The 22,914-nt window shown below is 44.5% G+C and overlaps 1 protein-coding gene across 1 annotated transcript in view; it reads left to right on the top strand.

Annotated features, from left to right (window-relative positions):
• LOC140651122 (BDNF/NT-3 growth factors receptor-like) overlaps positions 1-22,914 on the top strand; it is a 209,422-nt gene that overhangs the window by 113,080 nt on the left and 73,428 nt on the right. The window contains exon 13 of the mRNA XM_072860241.1: positions 11,799-11,987. Coding sequence (XP_072716342.1) covers positions 11,799-11,987 — 189 coding nt within the window. The remainder of the gene's footprint in view (positions 1-11,798; positions 11,988-22,914) is intronic.

The following is a 22,914-nucleotide window of genomic DNA, read 5'->3' as shown; positions in this document are numbered from 1 at the left end:
TTCACAGTCTAGTCCTTTGTGACCTGTTGCAGACTCCAGTGTTGAATCCAGTCCAGTGCAAGTGAGGATGGTGGCTGCGTACAGTTTGTTTTGTTTTGCAGTCTGAAGACAAGATTGTTTTTGCAGATCAACTCAGACATACACTAATTAGAAACGTTCATAGAGTCTTCTACATCAGTCAGTGCTAATGCTCTGCATGTGTTCATTAGATTCATATAGAATTACAAAACTGTTATAATCTGCATTATAGTATTTGCCTCTAATGACCAGGAATAAGGCTGTATTATCAGCTTCCTTTAGCAGTTCCTTGTTGAGAGTATTTGATTTCCATGTAAATCTGTTCTGATAAAGTTGTTGCTAAGCAGCAGCCATGACTGAATTTTTTTGTAAAAGACGAAGTGATGCTCTGAGAACAAATGAGTGTCACCCTAAAATACTTGAGTATATCAAGTACTAATGCTATTTTACATGAACGTATAAATTGCAGCATCACAGGAAGCCATGCCCAGAACTGTGACCTGAATGCACTAGGTGTTGCAAATCCAGGGAGATGTTAGAAAAAGAAAGGGTAGACAAGCCAGAAATGGTCAAGAGAGAAGTTATTAAGGAGAGAGGTAAAACTCTTCAGAAAGCAAGAAGGTAATAAATGAGCAGAAGGGGCACATCAGAAAAAAAGTCAGCCGAGAATACTTGTTAAAGGTCTCTGGCAATGTAGAAATTATTTATTAAAATATTTCATACATCATCTTGAAAAAACTGAAACATTGCTTTATTTAGAGCCCTGCAAAATAGAAACGATGATACTTCCAATGTTTTAGCAAAACCTCATTGTAGTTTTGTGACCGGTTTCATAATAAATGCATCCATTTTCAAATCTGCTGTAGCAAAACTTCCAGAGCTTGGTTTGTAGTGTGGCTATCTCCAGGATGGCTGACCTGCCTGGTATGGTGCAAGCAGTGTTCTGTGTAGGGCATTTTCATGCTTGTCATGGAGACAATTGCAAGGAAAGCTGGCAGAAGACAGGTGGCAGGATGGAATCTCCAGGAGATGAGGCATCATGTGGCAGGGAGGAGGAGGTGGCTGAGAACAGCAGTAGAGGACCAACATCTAGAGGCAAGTCAGTCAACGTGTGGAGCTAATCCTATAGCTTGTGAGTGATGCTGCTGGGACATGCTGAAATTTGAAGTGACACCTTTCTATTCACAGTTGCCCTTTGCTCTGCTGCAGTAATTTTTAGGTCTGCATTTGAAGAGGATTTTGAGTAATTGAGGCTTCACTGCTTTAGGAATAGGCTTGGGAAAGAAGTGTGTCATTCTGAGGCAATTCTGTATCTTTGATCTGAAGCTGTATTGGCAGGGATATTCTTCCAAACAGTCCATCCAGCTCCCTTCCTTCTTCAAAGCTGAGTTGTTTTTAAACAATGTCCCAAAAGATCTAGTTGAGCATAATCCTAAAAAGCTATAACCATGTTAAAGCAAAGTAATTGCTTTTCTGCCCTTTATGATTTCTTATAGATGCAGACAACCACAAAATCCTACAGTGAGTCTGTCACTAAGGCTATTCCATGTTGTAGAACAATGGCAGATGTTTCTCCTGGCTGTCACAAGAATTTTTATTGACACATGATTGCTGAGCACCAAGACTTTTCCCAGAAGACCATCTGTTGCAGCCCTCTCAGGGCTTTCACTGAAACAGCTTTGCAAAGTCAATTAAGGCGACAGCGTTAATTTGACAACGTTATAAGTCCAGTCATGTCCAGCATACTGAACTTCACGATTACGGATTCACTAATAACGCGATGCACCCCCAGTCTAGTCATGTTGCATGAACTATCACGGCCACACATAAAGAGTCTGGTCGTGTTCAATGAGAACTACCATGGCTAGATTAATGAAGAGTGCAGTTTATTAGAGCAACAGACACACAGATTCTTTGGATTACTGGTGATAAATTCACTGTCTGCAAAGCACATGCAAATACCAAGAGTATGAGTAACACGGCCGGACACAAACGCGTTAAAAGATAATAAAGCAACTCTAGAGAGATTTCTAAGTTTCCCAGGGAGGCACTTGGTATAACCAAGTGTTCGAATCTTACCCAAAGGCGTCCCGATGGGGGGGAAGAGAGGCTCAGCCCATCGACTGATCCCAGAGGTCAGAGTGGTACGCGATGGTGTCTTCCCTAACATTCTCTCTCTCTTAAGCCATATTATACTATCTTTCACCTTTCGGGTGGAGCTTGAGTGACTCTAGTCATACATACCTTTGTTTAGGATTGGTGTAAAGTTTTCTCGCTTTGCTTTTAAAGGTATAAGCTAGGAAAATTCAAAGCACAAGCTCAGTGAGGGGTGGTCACACCTTGGAGGCGGGTAGCTTTTGGGATGGAGGTGTGTTTTGGTATTATAATGAGCAAAGTTCACCAAAAGGACAGCATTTTGTCAAAAACATGGCAGGCTGTTGGCCCAGGGTAGTAAATATGCAGCTTATCAGTTCCATAATACCTTTAAGTTCCCATAAGATCGCAGAGCCTAGCCGCGGCATCTCCACACCGCTCCACCCTCCAAGCAGTGCCTCTTAGAGTCAGCACACCAAGTTCCCCTGGCATTACCGACATCTAAGGTTGCAGGCCTAGGGAACTCCCATGGAATGGATTCCTTGCATGTCAGCTGCGCTCCACCCGGGAAGCTTCTTCAATGCTGTACCCTACCTAACAGTGTGAATATAAGTTTAATTTCTAAGTCACCTCCAGCAATTATCCCACACATCCCTGGAGAGTATTTCATGGAGCAGAGCCAGAGGAGAAGGGGCCACTCATCTTCCATCCTGCACAATCAATACTAAGAAAACCAACATGCATAAGAGACTTCACCAATTTTCCTACAGGGCTTTTCTGTCCTGTGAAGTAGGTTTCTTGGGTGAACTGCCGTGCCAGTCTGTCCCAGACCTACTGACCTGCACATCTGTCCTTGTGTCCTGTAGATCTCATGGCTTTCAGTGAGCAACTTAGAACCATAGAATCATACAATGGTTTGGGTTGGAAGGGTCCTTTAAAGATCATCTAGCCCAACCCCCCTGCCATGGGCAGGGACATCTTTCACCAGATCAGGCTGCTCAAAGCCCCATCCAACCCTGAACACTTAAAATTATGGGGCATCCACAACTTCTCTGGGCAACCTGTTCCAGTGTCTCACCACCCTCATCATAAAAAATTTCTTCCTTATGTCCAATCTAAACCTACCCTCTTTCAGTTTAAAACCATTGCCCCTCGTCCTCTCACTGCAGGCCCTACTAAAAAGTGTCTCTCTGTCTTTCTTATAAGCCCCCTGTAAGTACTGAAAGGCCGCAATAAGGTCTCCCTTGAGCTTTCTCTTCTCCAGACTGAACAACCCCAACTCTCTCAGCCTTTCCTCATGGGAGAGGTGTTCCAGCCCTCTCATCATTTTTGTGGCCCTCCTCTGGACCTGCTCTAACAGGTCCATGTCTTTCTTGTACTGGGGACCCTAGAGCTGGATGCAGTACTCCAGGTGGGGTCTCACAAGAGTGGAGTAGAGGGGCAGAATCACCTCCCTCGACCTGCTGGCCACATTTCTTTTTATGCGGCCCAGGATGCAATTGGCTTTCTGGGCTGCAAGCGCACATTGCCAGCTCATGTCCGGTTTTTCATCCACCAGTACCCCCAAGTCCTTGTCTGCAGGGCTATTCTTAATCCATCCATTCCCCAGTCTGTACTGATATTGGGGATTGCCCCAACCCAGGTGCAGACCCTTGCAGTTGGCCTTATTGGATGTTGTGGTTTAACCCCAGCTGGCAACTAAGCACCACACAGCCCCTCACTCACTCCCCCTGGTAGGATGGGGGAGAGAATTGGAAGAGTAAAAGTGAGAAAATTCGTGGGTTGAGATAAAGGCAGTTTAATAGGGAAAGCAAAAGCCATGCACGCAAGGAAAGCAAAGCAAGGAATTCATTCACTACTTCCCATGGGCAGGCAGGTGTTCAGCCATCTCCAGGAAAGCAGGGCTCCATCACGCGTAATGGTTACTTGGGAAGACAAACGCCATCACTCTGAACATCCCCCCTTCCTTCTTCTTCCCCAGCTTTATATACTGAGCATGATGTCATATGGTATGGAATGTCCCTTTGGCCAGTTGGGGTCAGCTGTCCCAGCTGTGTCCCCCCCAACTTCATGTGCACCTGGCAGAGCATGGGAAGCTGAAAAGTCCTTGATTTAGTATAAGCACTACTTAGCAACAACTAAAACATCTCTGTATTATCAACACTGTTTTCAGCACAAATCCAAAACATAGCCCCATACTAGCTACTATAAAGAAAATTAACTCCATCCCAGCCAAAACCAGCACGTTGGACTTCATGAGGTTTGCACGGGCCCACTCCTCAAGCCTGTCAAGGTCCCTCTGGATGGCATCCCTTTTTCCCTCAAGTGAATCAACTGCTCCACTCAGCTTGGAGTTATTTACAAACTTGCTGAGGGTGCACTCAATTCACTATCAATGTCAATGATATCACTCCATTGTAGAAGGCCACCGGATTAGTTAGGCACGATTTGCCCTTGGTGAAGCCCTGTTGGCTGTCTCTGATCACCTCCCTGTCTTCCATATGTTTCGACATATCTTCCAGGAGGATCTGTTCCATGATTTTACCGGGAATGGAGGTGACACTGACTGGTCAGTAGTTCCCAGGGTCCTCCTTTTTACCCTTTTTAAAAATGGGTGGGATATTTCCCTTTTCTCCACTCACTGGGGACTTCATCTGACTGTCATGTCTTTTCAAATATGATGGAGAGTGGCTTAGCGACTACATCAGCCAATTCCCTCAGGACCCTGGGATGCATGTTGTTGGGTCCCATGGACTTGTGTATGTTCAGGTTCCTCAGGTGGTCTCGAACCTGATCTTCTACGATGGGAGGGACTACGCTCCCCCAATACCTGCCTTGAGGTTCAGGGACTTGAGAGATGTGGGAAGAGTGATTACCAATGAAAATTGAAGCAAAAAAATTCTTGAGTACCTCAGTCTTTTCCATGTTGATTTTTACTAGTTGTCTTGTCTTTTTTATAGATAGTACATTTTTTTTAATCTTGCTTTTTTATTCAACATACCTGTAGAAGCCTTTATTCTTCTTCTTCTCATTCCTTGCCATATTCAGCTCCAGCTGTGCCTTAGCTTTCCTGATCCCATCCCTACACATCCAGGCAGTGTCCCTATATTCTTCCCAGGATACATGTCCCTGGTTCCACTGCCTGTGCATTTCCTTCTTACACTGTACTTTGAGCAGGAGGTCTCCTGCCTTCCTTGTCTGACTTCTTACACATGAGAACTGAGAGCTTGAGAGCTCTTGCTCTCTAAGAAAAATGTCCTTAAAGAGCTGCCAGCTCTGTTCAGCTCCTTTATCCCTGAGGGCAGTTTCCCCAGGGGGTCCCATCTACTAATTCCTTAAACAACTGAAAGCTCACTCTCCTAAAATTCAGGGTCTTGACTTTACTCTTCACCTGGCCCATATCCCTCAAGATTGTGAATTCCACCAGGGCATGATCACTGCAGCCCTGGCTGCCACCAATCTTGACCCATATAATTAGTTCATCTGTGTTGGTAAGCAACAGGTCCAGTAATGCTTCTCCTCTGGTTGGGCTGTCTATCACCTGGATTAAGAAGTTATCCTCGATGCACTCCAAGAGTCTCCTGGACTGCTTACAGCTTGCTGTGCTACTTTTCCAGCAGATGTCAGGGTGATTGAAGTCCCCCAGCAGGATCAGGGCCTGCGAGCGTGATGCTTCCTGTAGCTGAAGTAAGAATGCTTCGTCAACAGGCTCCCCTTGATCGGGGCGGCCTGTAGTAAACACCAACCACGAGGTTTCCTTTGTTGGCATGGCCCCTAATTTTTACCCATAAGCTCTCGACCTGTTCATTGCTGTTTTTCAAAGACAGCTCTGTGCAGTCAATCCATTCCTTTACATAGAGGGCAACCCCTGCCCCTCCAGCTCCTCCTGTTTGTTACCCATGCTGCATGCATTGGTATAGAGGCACTTCAGCTGGGCTATCAACCATGTCACCTTTTTAGAGGAACACACCCTAATTCCTTTGAGGCATTTCATAGTTGTTTCCCTGTTGGTTCCTAATACATCAGCATTCCCTGGCTCTTCTCTGTTGCTCAAAACTCCATTCCCTTCCCCCCCCAAATGTAGTTTAAAGCTCTCCTTATAAGTCTGGCCAGCTTGTTGGCAAAGACCCTCTTGCCCCACTTGGTCAAGTGAATCCCGTCAGCTCCCAACAGACCTGGCTTTATGAAGGGCTCCCTTAGGGGATCCTTGGGAGGTTTCCATAGTCAGAAACTTCTCTTGCAGGTATTATGACTTCTGGAATGCTCTAGGCTTGTGCATAAAGGGACATGTGGATGTGTGCATACATAAAAAATATAGATAAGCTTGTGAGAAAAAAGACAGTTAGTTAGAAGTTACTGCTCCAGAATGAAACTGAAGCAAACAAATATGCAGCTTTTGACTCTTAGATTAAAAGCAACAACAAAGAGGCCTGATGAAATATTTGACTAGCTAAAATCTGAGTGCAGACATTTCAATTGAAATTACCCATATTACATGTTCCTTGCTCTGTAGAAGAGTTAAATATATGAAATAAAAAGTTTACCAGCAAGAAGAACATGCATTTTAGGCGAAAGGCATTTATGTCGGTGTGACTGACCTTTTGACACCTAGCAACCCTGAAAATTTAATACTGTAAAGCTGACTAACATGCCTATTATTTTATTGCCCTCGAGGTTACATATTACTTAAATTATTCTTTTTAGGAAAGAAAATAATCTGTCACTGTAGCATATTTTCTTTGCATCAAAACAATACAATGAGAACATAATTTAGTCTTCTCATGAAGCTGCAACAAATAAGGAAAGAGAAAACATTTATTTTCATGTGAAAAGAAAAGGAAAACACCTTGGAGCCTTGATCACCCAAGTGAAAGATGATGTCAGAATGGTGTGGCTCCATCACAATTTTCAAACAAATCTCTCCACCTTGCTTTGCAATGGTTGCAGGTGAACATAGTCTTATAGGCTGCTTATTGAGTTTAAACCTCTATTCCCAGCCAGTTTCTCCTGCCAGAGATCTCCAGGGAGCCTCCTCCCTTCTTTAATTCAGAGATTGTTGGAAGGAGAGTAGAGGCATTTGGCTGCTGTGTGTAGGGAAGTTCTCTAGCTCTCTGGAACAACTGCCATTCCAGTTCCCTTGACTTCCTGGGAACATGCTTGTTGGATGGGAACTGAACTTCTTGGACAGTTTCAGAATGTTTTTCTCACCTCACATATCAAGGAGTGAAATAACAAGCTTAAAATAAGCACTGGTGGGTGCAAATCAGTTAAATACATTAATGATACCTGTCAGAAGACATGAAATTATTTATCCTCTAAACACCCAAGCCTGGCAAATCTCAGTTTTTCTGAGTCACAAGCTTAACATCTACAATGTAGTTTTTGGCTCAGTGTGTTGCACATTAGGCACTGGGATAGAAGGACATGCATTGTTTGAGCTGTGATGAGCACTGTGTTTCAGCAGGGTAGACTCGGGTATAACGTTGCTTGGGGTGATCTTATTCTTGTGTTTTTTTCACCACCAACGATGGAATATTAACTCCATAATACTTGTTTGGCAACTGAGTGTAGCAGTGAATATTGAGATGATGGGACTAAGGCTAACACCAATGTCTGTGTTCTCAGGAGCTGGCAGGGATGGGGATATGAGACAAGGGGTCGGTTGGAAGGTGGAGGGAGGCAAGAAATTCTATTGCTCCACACAGCCAAACTGCTGGGGAAGCATAGTAGCACCATGCCTTGAGCTTTCCTACATTAAAAGCATTAACAGCTGCAAAGCAAAGAACATCACTTTAATAAGCTCACTCTGAATGAATTTGCAGAAGAATCTGAAATTACTTTGAACAGGTCCACCACCTGAAGAAAGACTAGACAGGTTTGTCTTTGGGAAACTTATTCAGCTAGCTTTGATTTTTTTTTTCCTTTGTGTTCTATTTATGCCTTTTAATTCAATGCCCTGTATTCAGCATGCAGCATTTGAGAGACCAATAATATAAAATAATGTTGGTACAACTGCATTACTTTCTATTAGTCTGGGCTGTCTTATTCAGTCTTAATAGTATGCAATTGCAGTCTTAATTATTACAGTCAATATGCAATTGCATAAACATTATTTAATATCACAGTTGCCTATAGTTGTTGAATTTAAGAATGTAAAAGAGCATTCAAAATAAAGCTTGTAGCATCTCAGTCAGAAAAAAGTGTGCCAAGCCATGACTGATGAGTTGTCTTCTAGAGGAAGTAGAAGACAGGCAGGGATTCAAGAGTTGAGCTAAAAAGGAGATGTATATGCTGTTAAGAAACTTGGATCTTAGCTTGATAACAAGAAAGTTTGAGTCTCTGTTCTTGCTGAAGTATAAAACTTGCCTTTTAATCATGCAGAAAAAAAGAATTTATTGGAATCTACAGCAAATATGTGAGTCTCATGGGGAAAGAAGTCTTGTGTAAGTGCTTTTTGAGAACAAGGTATTTAACTAGTGAAAAAATACATCCATCCCAGAAGGAAAAAGAGAGAAGATTCAGTATGGGCTCAAAATCCAACAGAGCTGATGCTGACTGGTGATATGCACTCACTGTCCTGCTTTTGACTGATGGTGCGCAATTACCATATCTCTGCACAGACTGGTCTTTGTTTCTCTGGGAACAAGGACTTGAAGCAAGAAGATCCAATGCTAGTGCAAGATCTATTGATAAATCTTCCTAGTAATCAACATCCTTTTTCATGGAAGAAGTCATAGTTATTAAGGCATCAGCACAAATGTAATCACTATAAGCAATCCTCTTTACCTGAGCTGCCTTGTAACACTTGACTAAGCAGATATATCCCTGGATTAGCTACACGGCTCCAACCACAAAGCTAAAATTGTCTGGTTTTGCTAATTATTACTTCTATTGCCTCCTAGCATGGCTGAACCATTAGTGGTAACTTAAGGGATAATTCAAGTGATGTGTGATGCACAAAAATGTGTGGCGAGGGGGATGTGGGACACGGTAGCCTCCAAGAAATCTTTTTATAGTTCAGAGAGTAAATGCACATACAGTAGACTGCTTATATTGTCAGCACATTAGGTGGAGGGAGAAGTAGATGGGTACGGTGATCGTGACCATCTAAACTAAAGTCTGGGAATACGTGCTAGCAATGCCATGCCAAGTGCAAACCAGAACCATATGTTCTTTCTGATTATGTATTTGCAAGCTTCTTTTTTTTTTTTTTTTTCCTGAGACTGCTTAGGTGAGTGTGGTGGATTGACCCTGGCCAGCAGCCAAGTACCCACATAGCTGCTATGAGTTCCTATTCAATATCCTGCTTTACCATCCTAGAAATGTGTAATGGACACTTTTCCATGCCATTGCTGTATGCATGGTAGAAGCAAATAATGACAAAAGAGCTTCCTCCTGTGAAGCAGAGAACAGCAAGAATGAAAGACTTAGAGGAGTGCCTCTAATTGCATAGCCAAGAAAATTCACCCATTTGCTGTAAAGGAAGGGATTTGACCCTCATACTAAAGCTGTATTGGTATAAAAAGACTGCATTGTTTCCAAGAAAATGTGTATTTGTCTGCTTGCTTTTTGGTGCCATTAGCTTGACATTCAGAAAGTTTGGAGACCTAAGGACAATCTCTAGAAAAAATGAACAAGTTTTTTTCATGTGTTTGCCCTCTATTTCTACAGCACACAAATTCACATGCACTTAAAAAATGTGTCTTGTGTGCCATCTGAGGGACCAACAGTTTGTTAGACTCTGCACTTCATTGGAAAAATCTTCACCAAAAACTTAATCCTGGTAGCTTTCCTAGTAGAATCAGTCTTTTGAGGATTTGGGTGATCAGTAAGGACAAAACCAGCCTTGGTATTAGTATTCCATTCGATAAATTGCAGAGATCTAGGCTTCACTTACATTTGTCAACAGTGACTTTCCAGTGAAGTACAAGGCATTTGAAAAATTACTTCTAATGTTTCAAGCCAGTGGAGGAAGTACTTTTTCAAACAATGAGAAGATTTCCCTCATGCACCATTAAACCAATTGGGGAGAAAAGAAAGCAGGATAGGGGTGGGAGTATGCTTGAGCCTCTAAAGCTATGGTTGAAATAGCCACATGCCAAATTATTTACGTTTTATTCCTGTAAGCCATGCTATGTAATGATAAAGTGCTTTTGTTATGATAGTGAACCACAAAACTGTAAGAGAGTCTAAGTTTCTTTTCTTTAAAGCTGACCTTTCTTGGCTGATGTGTCTGGGCCTGTCCTGGTTCTTATCTTGTTCCTTAATTGTGTGTGTGTGGTATATGTGTGTGGTATCCTCCCCATCTTTTCTCCTGCCCTCCATGAAGCATCCACAAGATCTGCTGTTGGTCCCCATCCTCTCTCCCTCTGCATTCCCCGACTCTCCTACAAACACAGATGCCATCTATGCGCAGGTGATACTCAGATCCCCGTCTTGCCTCTGCACTGTCCTCTTCTGTTCAACCTAAAACCTGTCTGGGGCTCCAAAGGAGTGGCTGTCGACTCAGAGTAAACACAGCTTTTTGTCTTCCCCAAAGTCCTCTCTGCTGCCCCCTTCTCTGATTGCTGTGAACGCTGCTGTTGCCCTGCCTGTCACTTTTGCCTGCGGGACAAACACAGATGTCATCTGAGGATGCTGTTCTAGGAGATGTGAATGCTACCCCAAAATCCCTGATTAACATGGATGGAGAATGATCTGAAAATTTATATTTGTGGTCTCTGTCAGCTCTTCAATGGGCAGATTAGGCAAAATGTCATTGTTTAATGGTGATGCCGATTTTCTTTGAATTCTGAATGTAAACTGGAGGATATAACATAGAATTAGCTAGCAGGGGTTAAATCACAAGAGTTCAAATGTTATCTGCTCTGATCTTGGTGTTAGATCAAAGGTCCCTGCAGCTCATATAAGTGGAACTCTGCTAAGCAGGTTGGTTATTTTTACCCATTTATAACGTTTTATCTCCATGGTGCTTTCATTAAAAATACAAAGCACAAACTGAGAAAAAACCGAAAATTGTCACTAGACTCGGGTATTGATGGGGCCTCATAAGGCAAAGAAATGTTCCCCTGGGCTGGACAAGCCCCTGTGAAATGACCCCAGATCTCACAGTGGGGTGGGAAGAGTGTTTTCCACTGCTCTTCTGAGTGTCTGCCTTGCACCTACTGTGACTGTGCAAATTGTCCTCTGGATTTTGGCTCTCAGCCATTTTGTCCTTCAGGAATCGTACAGCTTCCCATGTTAGGATGAGCCCATCTCCTCCATGTCTCTTGTCATGTTATAATGCCACTTCAAATGGAAGGCGGATGTTTGCCAGCTTTGTGGGAAAAGGAATTATTGCAGTGTGATCAGAGTAGGGCATAAGGTAAAAAAGTTAATGCGTGTATTTCATAGCTTATTTCTGAGAATGATAGGAGTTCATCAAATTTAGAGATCTTTCCCAGTGACACAGTACGCTAGACCCTGATGTATTTAGTCTAGGTGATCTCTAGTACAAAAATTTATATCACATTCCCACTCTTAATGGCCAGACGTATAAAATTCCTGAGGTAAGATCAGCAAGGGACATAAAGAGAGCTCTTGACTAGTGGGATGGAGGACAAACTGGTCAAAAAAAGAAAAAAAAGAATTGTCTGAGGGAGGGAAAATGTTCTGAGTTACAGGAGAATCTTTGTTTCTAACTCTAGGTCCTTCTTCAGTTATCAGCAATGATGATGATTCAGCAAGTCCCCTCCATCACATCTCAAATGGCAGTAACACTCCATCTTCTTCTGAGGGGGGTCCTGATGCAGTCATCATTGGGATGACAAAGATTCCCATAATTGAAAATCCCCAGTACTTTGGAATTGCCAAAAGTCAGCCCAAGCCAGACAACTGTAAGTACAAATGCCTATATGTAGTTCAGTCATTCTTTTTTTTTTTTTTTTTGTGCAAGTGCTGGGGCTCCTTAGCAGTGCTAATAGAAAAATGGTGTAAATTCCTGGGAGTAGACGGGTGGAGTTAAAATGTATGCAATTTCTTAAGGAGTACTTTGGTACATGGGATGAACTGCTTTATATCTGTCAAAGCCAAATTAAGCCCTTGTGATGAATCAATGAACTCAGCAGTATTAGGCTCAAAGCCCAATCTGTATTCCATCAAAGTCACCAGTAGTCTTTCCACTAATTTCAGTGGTCTTTGGCCAGTCCTGTGCACCTAATGTATTCTTGGGATAAAACACATCCTGGGTCAGAAACAGAAGTCAATATTTGCATTTGTGGCTAAAACAGTGTTGATAACACACCAGTGTTTTGGCTATTGCTAAACAGTGCTTGCACAGCATCAAGGCTTTCTCTTCCTTTCCCCCCTCCCCCAGAGAGTAGGCTGGAGGTGGACAAGAGGTTGGGAGGGGATATATCCAGGACAGCTGACCTGAATTGACCAAAGGGATATTTTATACCATATGACATTATGCTCAGCAATAAAAGCTCAATGAAAGGAGGAAGAAGGGAGGACGTTCGTGGTTATGGTGTTTGTCTTCTCAAGCAACTGCTATGCATGCTGAGGCCCTGCTTCCCAGGAAGTGGCTAAATATCTGCCTGCTGATGGGAAGTAGTGAATGAATTCCTCTTTTTCCTTTGCTTGCACACACAGCTTTTGCTTTCCCTTTTAAACTGTCATTATCTCGATCCATGAGTCTTCTTGCCTTCCTTCTATTTTCTCCCTGTCCCAGGAGTGAGCGAGAGGCTGTTGGCTGGGTTTAACGCACCACAATATGAAATGCTGATTTTTGAAGCAGCAATCAATACTGCAGCAAATAACTGAAACAATATCTAAACAATACTGTAATTAATTTACCCTAATTAATTGCCCTAAAGGGCAAAGGAGTCCAGGAAGGCTGGACATTCTTTAAGGAGGAAGTCCTAAAGGCACAAGAGCAGGCTGTCCCCAGGTGCCGAAAGACGAGCCAGCAAGGAAGAAGATGAGCCTGGCTGAATAGAGAGCTTTGGCTAGAACTCAGGAAAAAGAGGAGAGTCTATGACCTTTGGAAGAAGGGGCAGGCAAGTCAGGAGGACTACAAAGGTGTAGTGAGGTTGTGCAGGGAAAAAATTAGAAGGGCCAAAGCTGAGCTAGAGCTCAATCTGGCTACTGCCGGAAAAGACAACAAAAAATACTTCTTCAAATACATTAGCAGCAAAAGGAGAGCTAAGGAGAATCTCCAGCCTCTATTAGACGGGGGAGGGAACACAGTGACCAAGGATGAGGAAAAGGCTGAGGTACTTAATGCCTTCTTTGCCTCAGTCTTTAATAGTAGGGCCAATTGTTCCCTGGGTACCCAGCCCCCGGAGTTGGAAGATAGGGATGGGGACCAGAATGGAGCCCCCATAATCCAGGGGGAAATGGTTAGTGACCTGCTACACCACTTAGACACTCACAAGTCTATGGGGCCTGATGAGATCCACCCGAGAGTACTGAAGGAACTGGCAGAAGTGCTCACCAAGCCCCTTTCCATCATTTACCAGCAGTCCTGGCTAACTGGGGAGGTCCCTGCTGACTGGAGATTAGCAAATGTGACACCCATCTACAAGGGCTGGAAGGAGGATCCGGGGAACTACAGGCCTGTCCTTGGTACCGGGGAAGCTGATGGAGCAGATCATCCTGAGTGCCATCACATGGCATGTAGAGGATAACCAAGGGATCAAGCCCAGCCAGCATGGGTTTAGGAAAGGCAGGTCCTGCTTGACCAACCTGATCTCCTTCTACGACAAGGTACCCGCCTAATGGATGAGGGAAAGGCTGTGGATGTTGTCTATCTAGACTTCAGTAAAGCCTTTGAGACTGTTTCCCACAGCATTCTCCTGGAGAAACTGGATGCTCATGGCTTGGACGTGTGTGTTCTTCGCTGGGTAAAGAAGTGGCTGGATGGCTGGGCCCAAAGAGTGGTGGTGAATGGAGTTTACTCCAGTTGGCGGCCGGTCACAAGCGGTGTTCCCCAGGGCTCTGTGTTGGGGCCAGTTCTGTTTAATATCTTTATCAATGATTTGGATGAGGGGATCAAGTGCACCCTCAGTAAGTTTGCAGATGACACCAAGTTAGGTGGGAGTGTTAATCTGCTTGAGGGGAGGAAGGCTCTACAGAGGGATCTGGACAGGCTGGATTGATGGGTTGAGGTCAATTGTATGGGGTTCAACAAGGCTAAGTGCTGGCTCCTGCATTTTGGTCACAGCAACCCCATGCAACACTACAGGCTTGGGGAAGAGTGGCTGGAGAGCTGCCTGGCAGAAAAGGACCTGGGGGTGCTGGTTGACAGCCGGCTGAATATGAGCCACCAGTGTGCCCAGGTGGCCAAGAAGGCCAATAGCATCCTGGCTTGTATCAGACATAGTGTGGCCAGCAGGACTAGGGAAGTGATTGTCCCTTTGTACTTGGCACTGGTGAGACCACGTCTCGAATACTGTGTTTAGTTTTGGGCCCCTCACTACAAGAAAGACATTGAGGTGCTGGAGCATGTCCAGAGAAGGGCAACAAAGCTGGTGAAGGGTCTAGAGCACAAGTCTTATGAGGAGAGGCTGAGGGAACTGGGGTTGTTTAGTCTGGAGAAAAGGAGGCTGAGGGGAGACCTTATCACGCTCTACAACTACCTTGAAAGGAGGTTGTAGAGAGGTGGGTGTTGGTCTCTTCTCCCAAGTAACAAGTGATAGGACGAGAGGAAATGGCCTCAAGTTGCGCCAGGGGAGGTTTAGTCTGGATATTAGGAAATTTTACTTCACTGAAAGGGTTGTCAAGCATTGGAACAGGCTGCCCAGGGAAGTGGTTGAGTCACCATCCCTGGAGGTGTTTAAAAGACATTTGGATGAGGTGCTTAGGGACATGGTTTAGTGGTGGTCTTGGTAGTGTTAGGTTTACGGTTGGACTCGATGATCTTAAAGGTCTTTTCCAACCTATACGAGTCTGTGATTCTGTGATTCTGTAATAGTAACTGCACTACTTACTATGTTTCACCTGTACAGTAAAGTCTTTAACTGTTTCAGAGAAGGTTCTTTCTACCTCTTTATGCTGTGAACTTGTACATACATTTCTGAAGTGTTGCTGGAAGCCTGATCTGTTTCTCTGAGAAGTCATTCTAAAGATTCCCAGTGCAGTTGGTGAGCATTGGATGTGCAACTAAGGGATATCCATATCTGTATCCTGACTGATTTAGCTTCACAGCACAAACTGTAGTTTAAGGGCATACGATCTAGGTCAGAAAACTTTGCCTCCAGCTTTGCGTAGCTTAAATACTATAATAGGCGCCTTCCTTGATCTGTGCATGGGTGCGTGCATGCATATGCATGTGCAGGATTTCAAAGGGTGTAAAGACTGATGCCTGGCTACCTATTTGTCTTGTGAACATTAACACTAAGCCACAGCTTGATGTTTGCACTAAGCACAATCCACATAAGGATCTTCCTGCAGTGCAACAGGAGGCATTTTCCTGCATTTTTATTATACATTCCCAATGTTCTCTCTTACCATAATGTTGTTGTGTGGCACTCTTTGGTAATTAGAAAAAATCCATAATCTCTTCTGCCAGAGGGTATTTGAATAATCTGGCATAGCATAAGCAATGGAATGCATTAAATAGTCACCGAATTGCTGATACTTGATCAGCACAAGAAAGATGTTATATAGATGCATTGTGATAAGAACATTAATTCCTGTGAAAAACAGAAGCCACTAGGGAATCACAAATGGGCAACATGTCCACTAGAGCTCTCTAATGTTATATAAAAGGACATGCTTTTAAATGAGGCTCCTGTACTTCCACTCCCAGCTGCATTAAACATTATAAACAAACATCAGTGACTACACAGTATTTAACTTTCAGCATTAATGCCAAAACAGCATACATGGTGTTCTGTGAAAAAAAACCAACAACCCCAAACTGTACCAAACACAGAATTCTCTCACATTTAGTAAGCTGCATATTAAGTACAGAAGCATTAACTCACAGCTGACTAGTGCTAACTAGGTCCTGATCCTGAAAATACATAAGTCTGTGTTTGGTTTTGTGTGCTGCAATGAAACCCACATGGTGTCAGGGAAACTAATCATGGTACATGAAGTTCAGCTCGTGCATAAATGTTTGCAGGATGAGGGCTTGAGAATTTGCTATGGTGCTCCTGGGAGATGTGCAGAGCTGACGCTCTGCATTCTGCTACATTGCCATGGTGGTCCAAATCTTTGTGCTGTTATTGTTTTAGCAAAGAGAATCAGGTCAACAGCAGTAGTATATAAACTGAGTCAGATATCTTCTACCACACTGAGCATCTGTCCAATAAACAGGGACATTTAAATTGTCTAGGACAAAAAAGGTCTTCCCATAAATAATTTCACATACTCTCTCTCTTAGCTCTCTTGCCAGATATCTGTTTCTGAATATAGTGTTTCAGGCTCCATTGCAAAGTATTGGAATTGCATGTGTTAAAAATAATTTTTTAAAAAAAATGTATTGCAATCAATTTAATTTGAAATTCCATCAGTGTATCAATAAATCAGTACTTTTCACAGAGTCACAGAATGGTTGAGGTTGGAAGTGACCTGTGGAGGTCATCTGGTCCAACACCCCTGCTCAAGCAGGGCCACCTAGAGACAATTGCCCAGGAACATGTCCAGGCAGCTTTTGAATATCTCCAAGGAGGGAGACACTACAACCTCCCTAGACAACCTGTTCCAGAGCTCAGTCACCCTCACAGTAAAAAAGTGTTTCCTGATGTTCAGACATAACCTCCTGTGTTTCAATTTGTGCCTCTTGTCCTGTCACTGGACACCACTGAAAAGAGCCTGCCTCCCTCTTCTTTGCACCCTCCCTTCAGGTATTTATATACATTGATAAGATCCCCCCTGCCGAGCCTTCTCTTCTCTAGGCCTAATGCAGCCCAGGATACCATCAGCCTTCTTTGCTGCAAGGGCACATTGCTGGCTCATGTTCAACTTGGTGCCCACCAGGACCCCCAGGGCCTTTTCTGCCAAGCTGCTTTCCAGATGGGTGGCCCTCAGCATGTAATGGTGCATGGGGCTGTTCCTCCCCAGGTGCAGGACTTTGCATTTCTCCTTGTTGAACTTCATGAGGTTCCTGTCAGCCCATTTCTGCAACCTGTTGAGGTCTCTCTGGATGACAGCACAACTCTCTGGCATACCATCCACTCCTCACAGTTTTGTGTCATCAGCAAGCTTCCTGAGGGTACACTCTGCCCCACCATCCAGATCATTAATGAAGACGTTAAACAAGACTGGACACAGTATTAACCCCTGGGGTACACTGCTAGCTACTGGCCTCCAACTAGACTTTGTTCCACTGATCACCATCCTCTGGGCCTGGCTGTTTAGCCAGCTTTTGATCTACCTCACTGTCTGCTCATCCAGCCCATATACATCAACAGCTTCTCCATGAGGATCTTATGGGAGATGGTGTTGAAAGCCTTCCTGAAGTCCAGGTAGGCAATATCCACTGCTCTCCCCTCGTCTACCAGGCCAGTCATTTCATCACAGAAGGTTATCAAGTTGGTCAAGCATGACTTCCCCTTGGTGAAGCCATGCTGACTACTCCTGATGGCTTTCTTGTCCTTCATGTGCCTGGAAATGGTTTCCAGCATTAGTTGCTCCATCACCTTCCCAGGGATGGAGGTGAGCCTGGCCAGACTGTAGTTCCCCAGGGTTCTCCTTCATGCCTTTCTTGAAGATAAGAGTGACATTTGCTTTCCTCCAGTCCTTGGGCACTTCTCCCAGTCTCCATGATCGATCAAAGATTATAAAGAGTGGCCTTGCAATGACATTTGCCAGCTTCCTCAGCACTCATGGGTGCATCCCATCAGGGCCCATGGACTTATGTATGTCCAGTTTGCTTAAGTATTCCCTCACCTGACCCTGTTCCACCAAGGGTACATCTTCCTTGCTCCAGACTTTCCCCCAGTCTCTGGGACCTGGGATTCCTGAAGGCTGGTCCTGCTAGTAAAGACTGAGGCAAAGGCGGAATTCAGTACCTCAGCCTTTTCCCTGTCCTGTATAACCAAGGTCCCCCATCTTGTTGAGTAATAGGCCCACATTTTCCCTAGTCTTCCTTTTGTCACCTATGTACTTATAGAAGTCCTTGTTGTCTTCGACATCCCTGGCCAGATTCAATTCCATTTGGACTTTAGCCAAACGGATGCTCAGACATGCATCCCTGGGTGCTCAGACAATGTCTCTGTATTGCTCCCAGGTTACCTGTCCCTGCTTCCATCCTCTGTATGCTTTGGGTTTTTCTGTTTGAGTTTGGCTAGGAGCTCCTTGTTCATCCATGCAGGCCTCCTGGCTTTTTTGCCTGACTTCTTATTCATTGGGATGGACCTCTCTTGGGCTTGGAGGAGGTGATCCTTGAATATTAACCAGCTTCCTTGGGCCCCTTTTCCCTCCACGGCCTTATCCTATGGGACTCTTCCAAGAAGAACTTTGAAGAGGCCAAACTCTACTCTCCTGAAGCCCAGGGTTGTGAGCTTGCTTTTCATCCTCCTCCCTGCCTTCAGGATCCTCAACTCCATCATCTCATGGTCACTGCAGCCAAGGCTGCCTTTGACCTTTACATCCCCAATGAGCCCCTCCTTGTTGGTGAGTATGAGGTCCAGCGGAGCACCTCTCCTCATTGGCTCCCCTATCACTTGGAGGAGGAAGCTGTCATTGATGGACTCCAGGAACCTCCTGGATCGCTTATGCCCTGCTGTGTTGACAGATATTGGGGTGGTTGAACTTCCCCATGAGGACCAGGGTCTGCTTCTAGCTGGCTATAGAGGGCCTCATTCACTTGTTTTTCCTGGTCAGGCAGCCTATAACAGACACCCACTATAATGTCACCTTTACCTGTCCTCTCTATTCCTAACCCATAATCTCTCAGTTGGCTCCTCTTCCATTCCCAGGCAGAGCTCCATGCATTCCAGCTGCTTGCACATATAATGCAACTCCCCCTCCTCATCTTCCCAGCCTCTCCTTCCAAAAGGCCCTGTATCCCTCCATTGGAACACTTCAGTCATGGGAGCCAACCAACCACATCTCCATGATCCCAACAAGATTGTAGCCCTGTAACTGCACACAGATCTCTAACTCATCATGTTTATTCCCCATGCTGCATGCATTAGTGTACAGGCACATGTTGAGTTCCTGGAGAGGGTTTGGGAGATTTCTGCATAACAGTGCCTTGTAGGCACTTCCTCGCTTACATGTAAATGCTGGAGGTGACCCCACCCAAGCCTCATTTTGCTGATTTTGTGATCCCTTCCCGTCACACCACCCCATGCCCTCTGCTCAGCAATCCTGTCCATCACTGCCTCAGAGGACTGCTGGTCACCCTTTTCCTCCCCTGTCATTCCTAGTTTAAAGCCCTCCTTATAAGGTCAGTCATCCTATTGGCAAAAATAGCTTTGCCCTGCTTAGTGAGGTGGATGCCATCTCTCCCAAGCAGAGGCTGATCTGCAAACAGGGTCCCATGGTTGTAGAACCCAAGACCCTGCCGCCAGCACCAGTTCCGCAGCCAATTATTGACTTGTTCTATTAGTGCCCTCCTCCTCACACCCTTTCCCCTCACCAGCAGGATTGAGGAGAACACCACCTAGGCCCCCATGCCCTTGACTACTGCCCCCAGAGCTCTGTAGTCACTTTTGATCCTGTCCAGGTTTCTCCTGGCAGTATCATTTGTGCCTACATGGAAGAAAAGCAGGGGGTAGTAGTCAGAGGGCCAGACAAGCTTTGTCAGTCCCTCCACAACATCCTGGATCCTGAGCCCCCGGCAGGCATCAAACCTCTCTAGTTGATAGGTCAGGTCAGGAGATGGGTGCCTCTGTCCCCTGCAGCAGGGATTGACCCATTACAATGACTCGCTGTTTCTTCCTGGTGGTCTTGCATGGTTTACGGTCAGGTGTACCATGTCCTTTGCTTGTAGGTACATGTGGGTCCTCTTCAACTTTGAGGGCAGTGAACCTATTTTGCAATTGTAAGCCCTTAGGTGGGGCAGGAGCCTTCCTCTTGGTGCCAGAAGTCACCAGCTTCCATCCTTCCCCTTCTCCAGAGGTTGAACTTACCATTCTACTAGGGGTGGACACTGCCTGCGTCTCTGCTGCAAATGGGGTGTGAGGCTCTTAAAGCTGCTCTGTCTCAGGGAAAATCCTATCGCCCTTCTCCATCTTCTCTGATGCTGTGCAGCCTGCTCACTTCCTCCCATGAATTGCAAGTACTTTCTGGGAATAAAGAGCACAGGGGAGAAAGATGGCTATGATTTATGGTAATATCTATTAAGGCTTTATAGAATATAATACATTTGTACTAGTTATCACCATAGAATTAACCAGGCATTAATTGGTTGGAGCTGCCAACTCAGCCTGCTTATGAGTGTAACACTGTTGTTTGTCATGTTCATTATATTGACATAGTATGTCAGATCCTGAATGAAGTTCATTCAGCCTTTTCTGCCATTCTTCTTGTTTGCTCTGGTATGCATGTGTGCTGCCATTCAGAGAGGGTTCACATCTCTGCAAAGATTGCATCTGTGTGCTTTGGGAAATATGTCTTGGGTATCTGCCCAACAACCACTTCTCCAGAAGCAGTGGGCTGCGGGAGGGCATTCTTCAATTGAATCTCTCCTGGTGTTTTCCTCTTTCTTGGAAACTGACTGGGACAAAATGTTCAAAGCTCTTTGAACCTTTCTTCCCTTTCTTTCTTTTTTCACCCTCTTTCTGTCTTTCACTTCAATGTCTCAAAAGGCTGTAACTGAGTTAATTATGGTGTGATAAATCAGCCAGTAAACTTCTATGCATTTTGCTGTGTTTGGGCAGCTCCTGTTCCTTAGTGACAGCTGCTTGGCTCAGCACACTGTAATTATCAACTCAAAAACAAGATGCTTTTAGGTTCTGAAAGCCTAATGGCAGAGACTGAACTTGTCCTCGGCCTCGTCATGGGCTACAGCTTTAAAAGGTCCTATTTGGTCATTGTTTGGTTGTGTTTTCACTGTTAGTACTGGAGCTCTGACAGTTCATTAACATGCTGGATCCTGTAGGAAGCTGTCATTACCCTAAAGGAGTATGGGTCTTTGTTATTCATTAGCTGCTGACATGACATATATAGTTGACTTTTGATTAATGCATCTGTGTTTGTTCTTCACTAAAATAAAGTTTTATTTACTTGTGGAAGGGGATTTATACATGTCAGTGAAAATTTACAAAGCCATTATTTAAACAGATGTCTGAAGGGAACTTTGCTGAGCAGCACACCTGGATTCCTATTGGCTGCAGTGGAACTGAGGATCCATCTGCTCCTGCTTTATGTCCCCTGCTTACCTGTGTTTGGCTCGCGAGCTGGACAAACAGGCTATGTGCTAACTAGATGCCTGATGCCTGGTGGTCTGCAGCCATGGAGGCATAGATAGCATGGTGTTGCCTCTGATCTGCTAAGGGGCAAGCGGCCCTGGGCTTTATTTGGTGCAGACCTGTTGCAAGGGGCTGTATGTTGTTGACACTATTGCTCCCTTGTCAAACTTATTTGACATTGTCCAACAGACTCAAAAAGTGAAAGATGTGCAGGCATTGTCATTATATAAGCTTTTCCACTTTAGGAATCCTAAAAATTCCAGTAGCATAGTCACTTTAATTTGTATGCCTATTTTTATATCGCATTGGAACCTTCTGAACTAAAAGGGGCAAAATTAGTTAGTGTTTCAAAGAAACAATCTAAAAGATCACAGAAACAGAGGGGCATATAGTTTTATAGGAACCTGCTAAGTCTTTGACTCTGCTACCATGTTATATTGTAGAAATGCTCAGTATGTGTAAAATGTACATGTTCAGTGGCCCAAAATTTAATAATAATGTCTTTAAAACCCTCTATGCATAGTACAAAATAAAATAACAAAGAAGGAGGCCTCCTTCTTATTTGTCTGAAATGTAGAAAAATATAATCATAGAATCTATCATAGAATATCCTGAGTTGGAAGGGACCTACGAGGATCATCGAGTCCAACTCCTGACTCCACACAGGGCAACCTAAACATTAAACCATATATCTATGAGCATTGTCCAAATGCTTCTTGAACACCGACAGGCTTGGAGCCATGACCACTTCCCTGGGGAGCTTGTTCCAGTGCTTGACCACCCTCTCAGTGAAGAACTATTTCCTAATATCCAATCTGAACTTCCCCTGACATAGCTTTAAGCCATTCCCTCACATCCTATCACCAGACACCAGAGAGAAGAGATCAGCACCTCCCTTTCCGCTCCCCCCCACGAGGAAGTTGTAGATAGAAATGAGGGCGCCCCTCAGCCTTCTCTTTTCTAAGCTGAACAAACAGTATCCTCAGCCACTCCTCATAAGTCATGCCCTCTAGTCCTTTCACCATCTTTGTTGCCCTCCTTTGGACACATTCTAATATTTCTACAGCCTTCTTATATTGTGGAGCCCAAAACCGCAAACAGTACTTGAGGTGAGGCTGCACCAGTTAGCTATACTATGCCTAATGCACCCCAGGACACGGTTGGCCCTTTTGGCTGCCAGGGCACATTGTTGACTCATATTGAGCTTACCATCAACCAAACCCCCCAGATCCTTTTCTGCAGGGCTATACTCCAGCCTCTTGTCCCCCCAGTCTATACGTACATCCAGGATTACACCGTCCCAGGTGCAGAATATAGCATTTGTCCTTGTTAAATTTCATACGATTGGTGATTGCCCAGCACTAATCTATCAAGATCTCTCTGTAAGGCCTCTCTACCCTTGAGGGAATCAATGGCTCCTCCTAATTTAGTATTGCCGGCAAACTTACTTAGT

Source organism: Ciconia boyciana, chromosome 4 (genome assembly GCF_034638445.1).
Source record: "Ciconia boyciana chromosome 4, ASM3463844v1, whole genome shotgun sequence".
In the NCBI taxonomy this organism is placed as follows: Eukaryota; Metazoa; Chordata; class Aves; order Ciconiiformes; family Ciconiidae; genus Ciconia; species Ciconia boyciana.
Note: the sequence above shows the minus strand (reverse complement) of the source record. Positions and strands in the feature narration are given on the sequence as shown.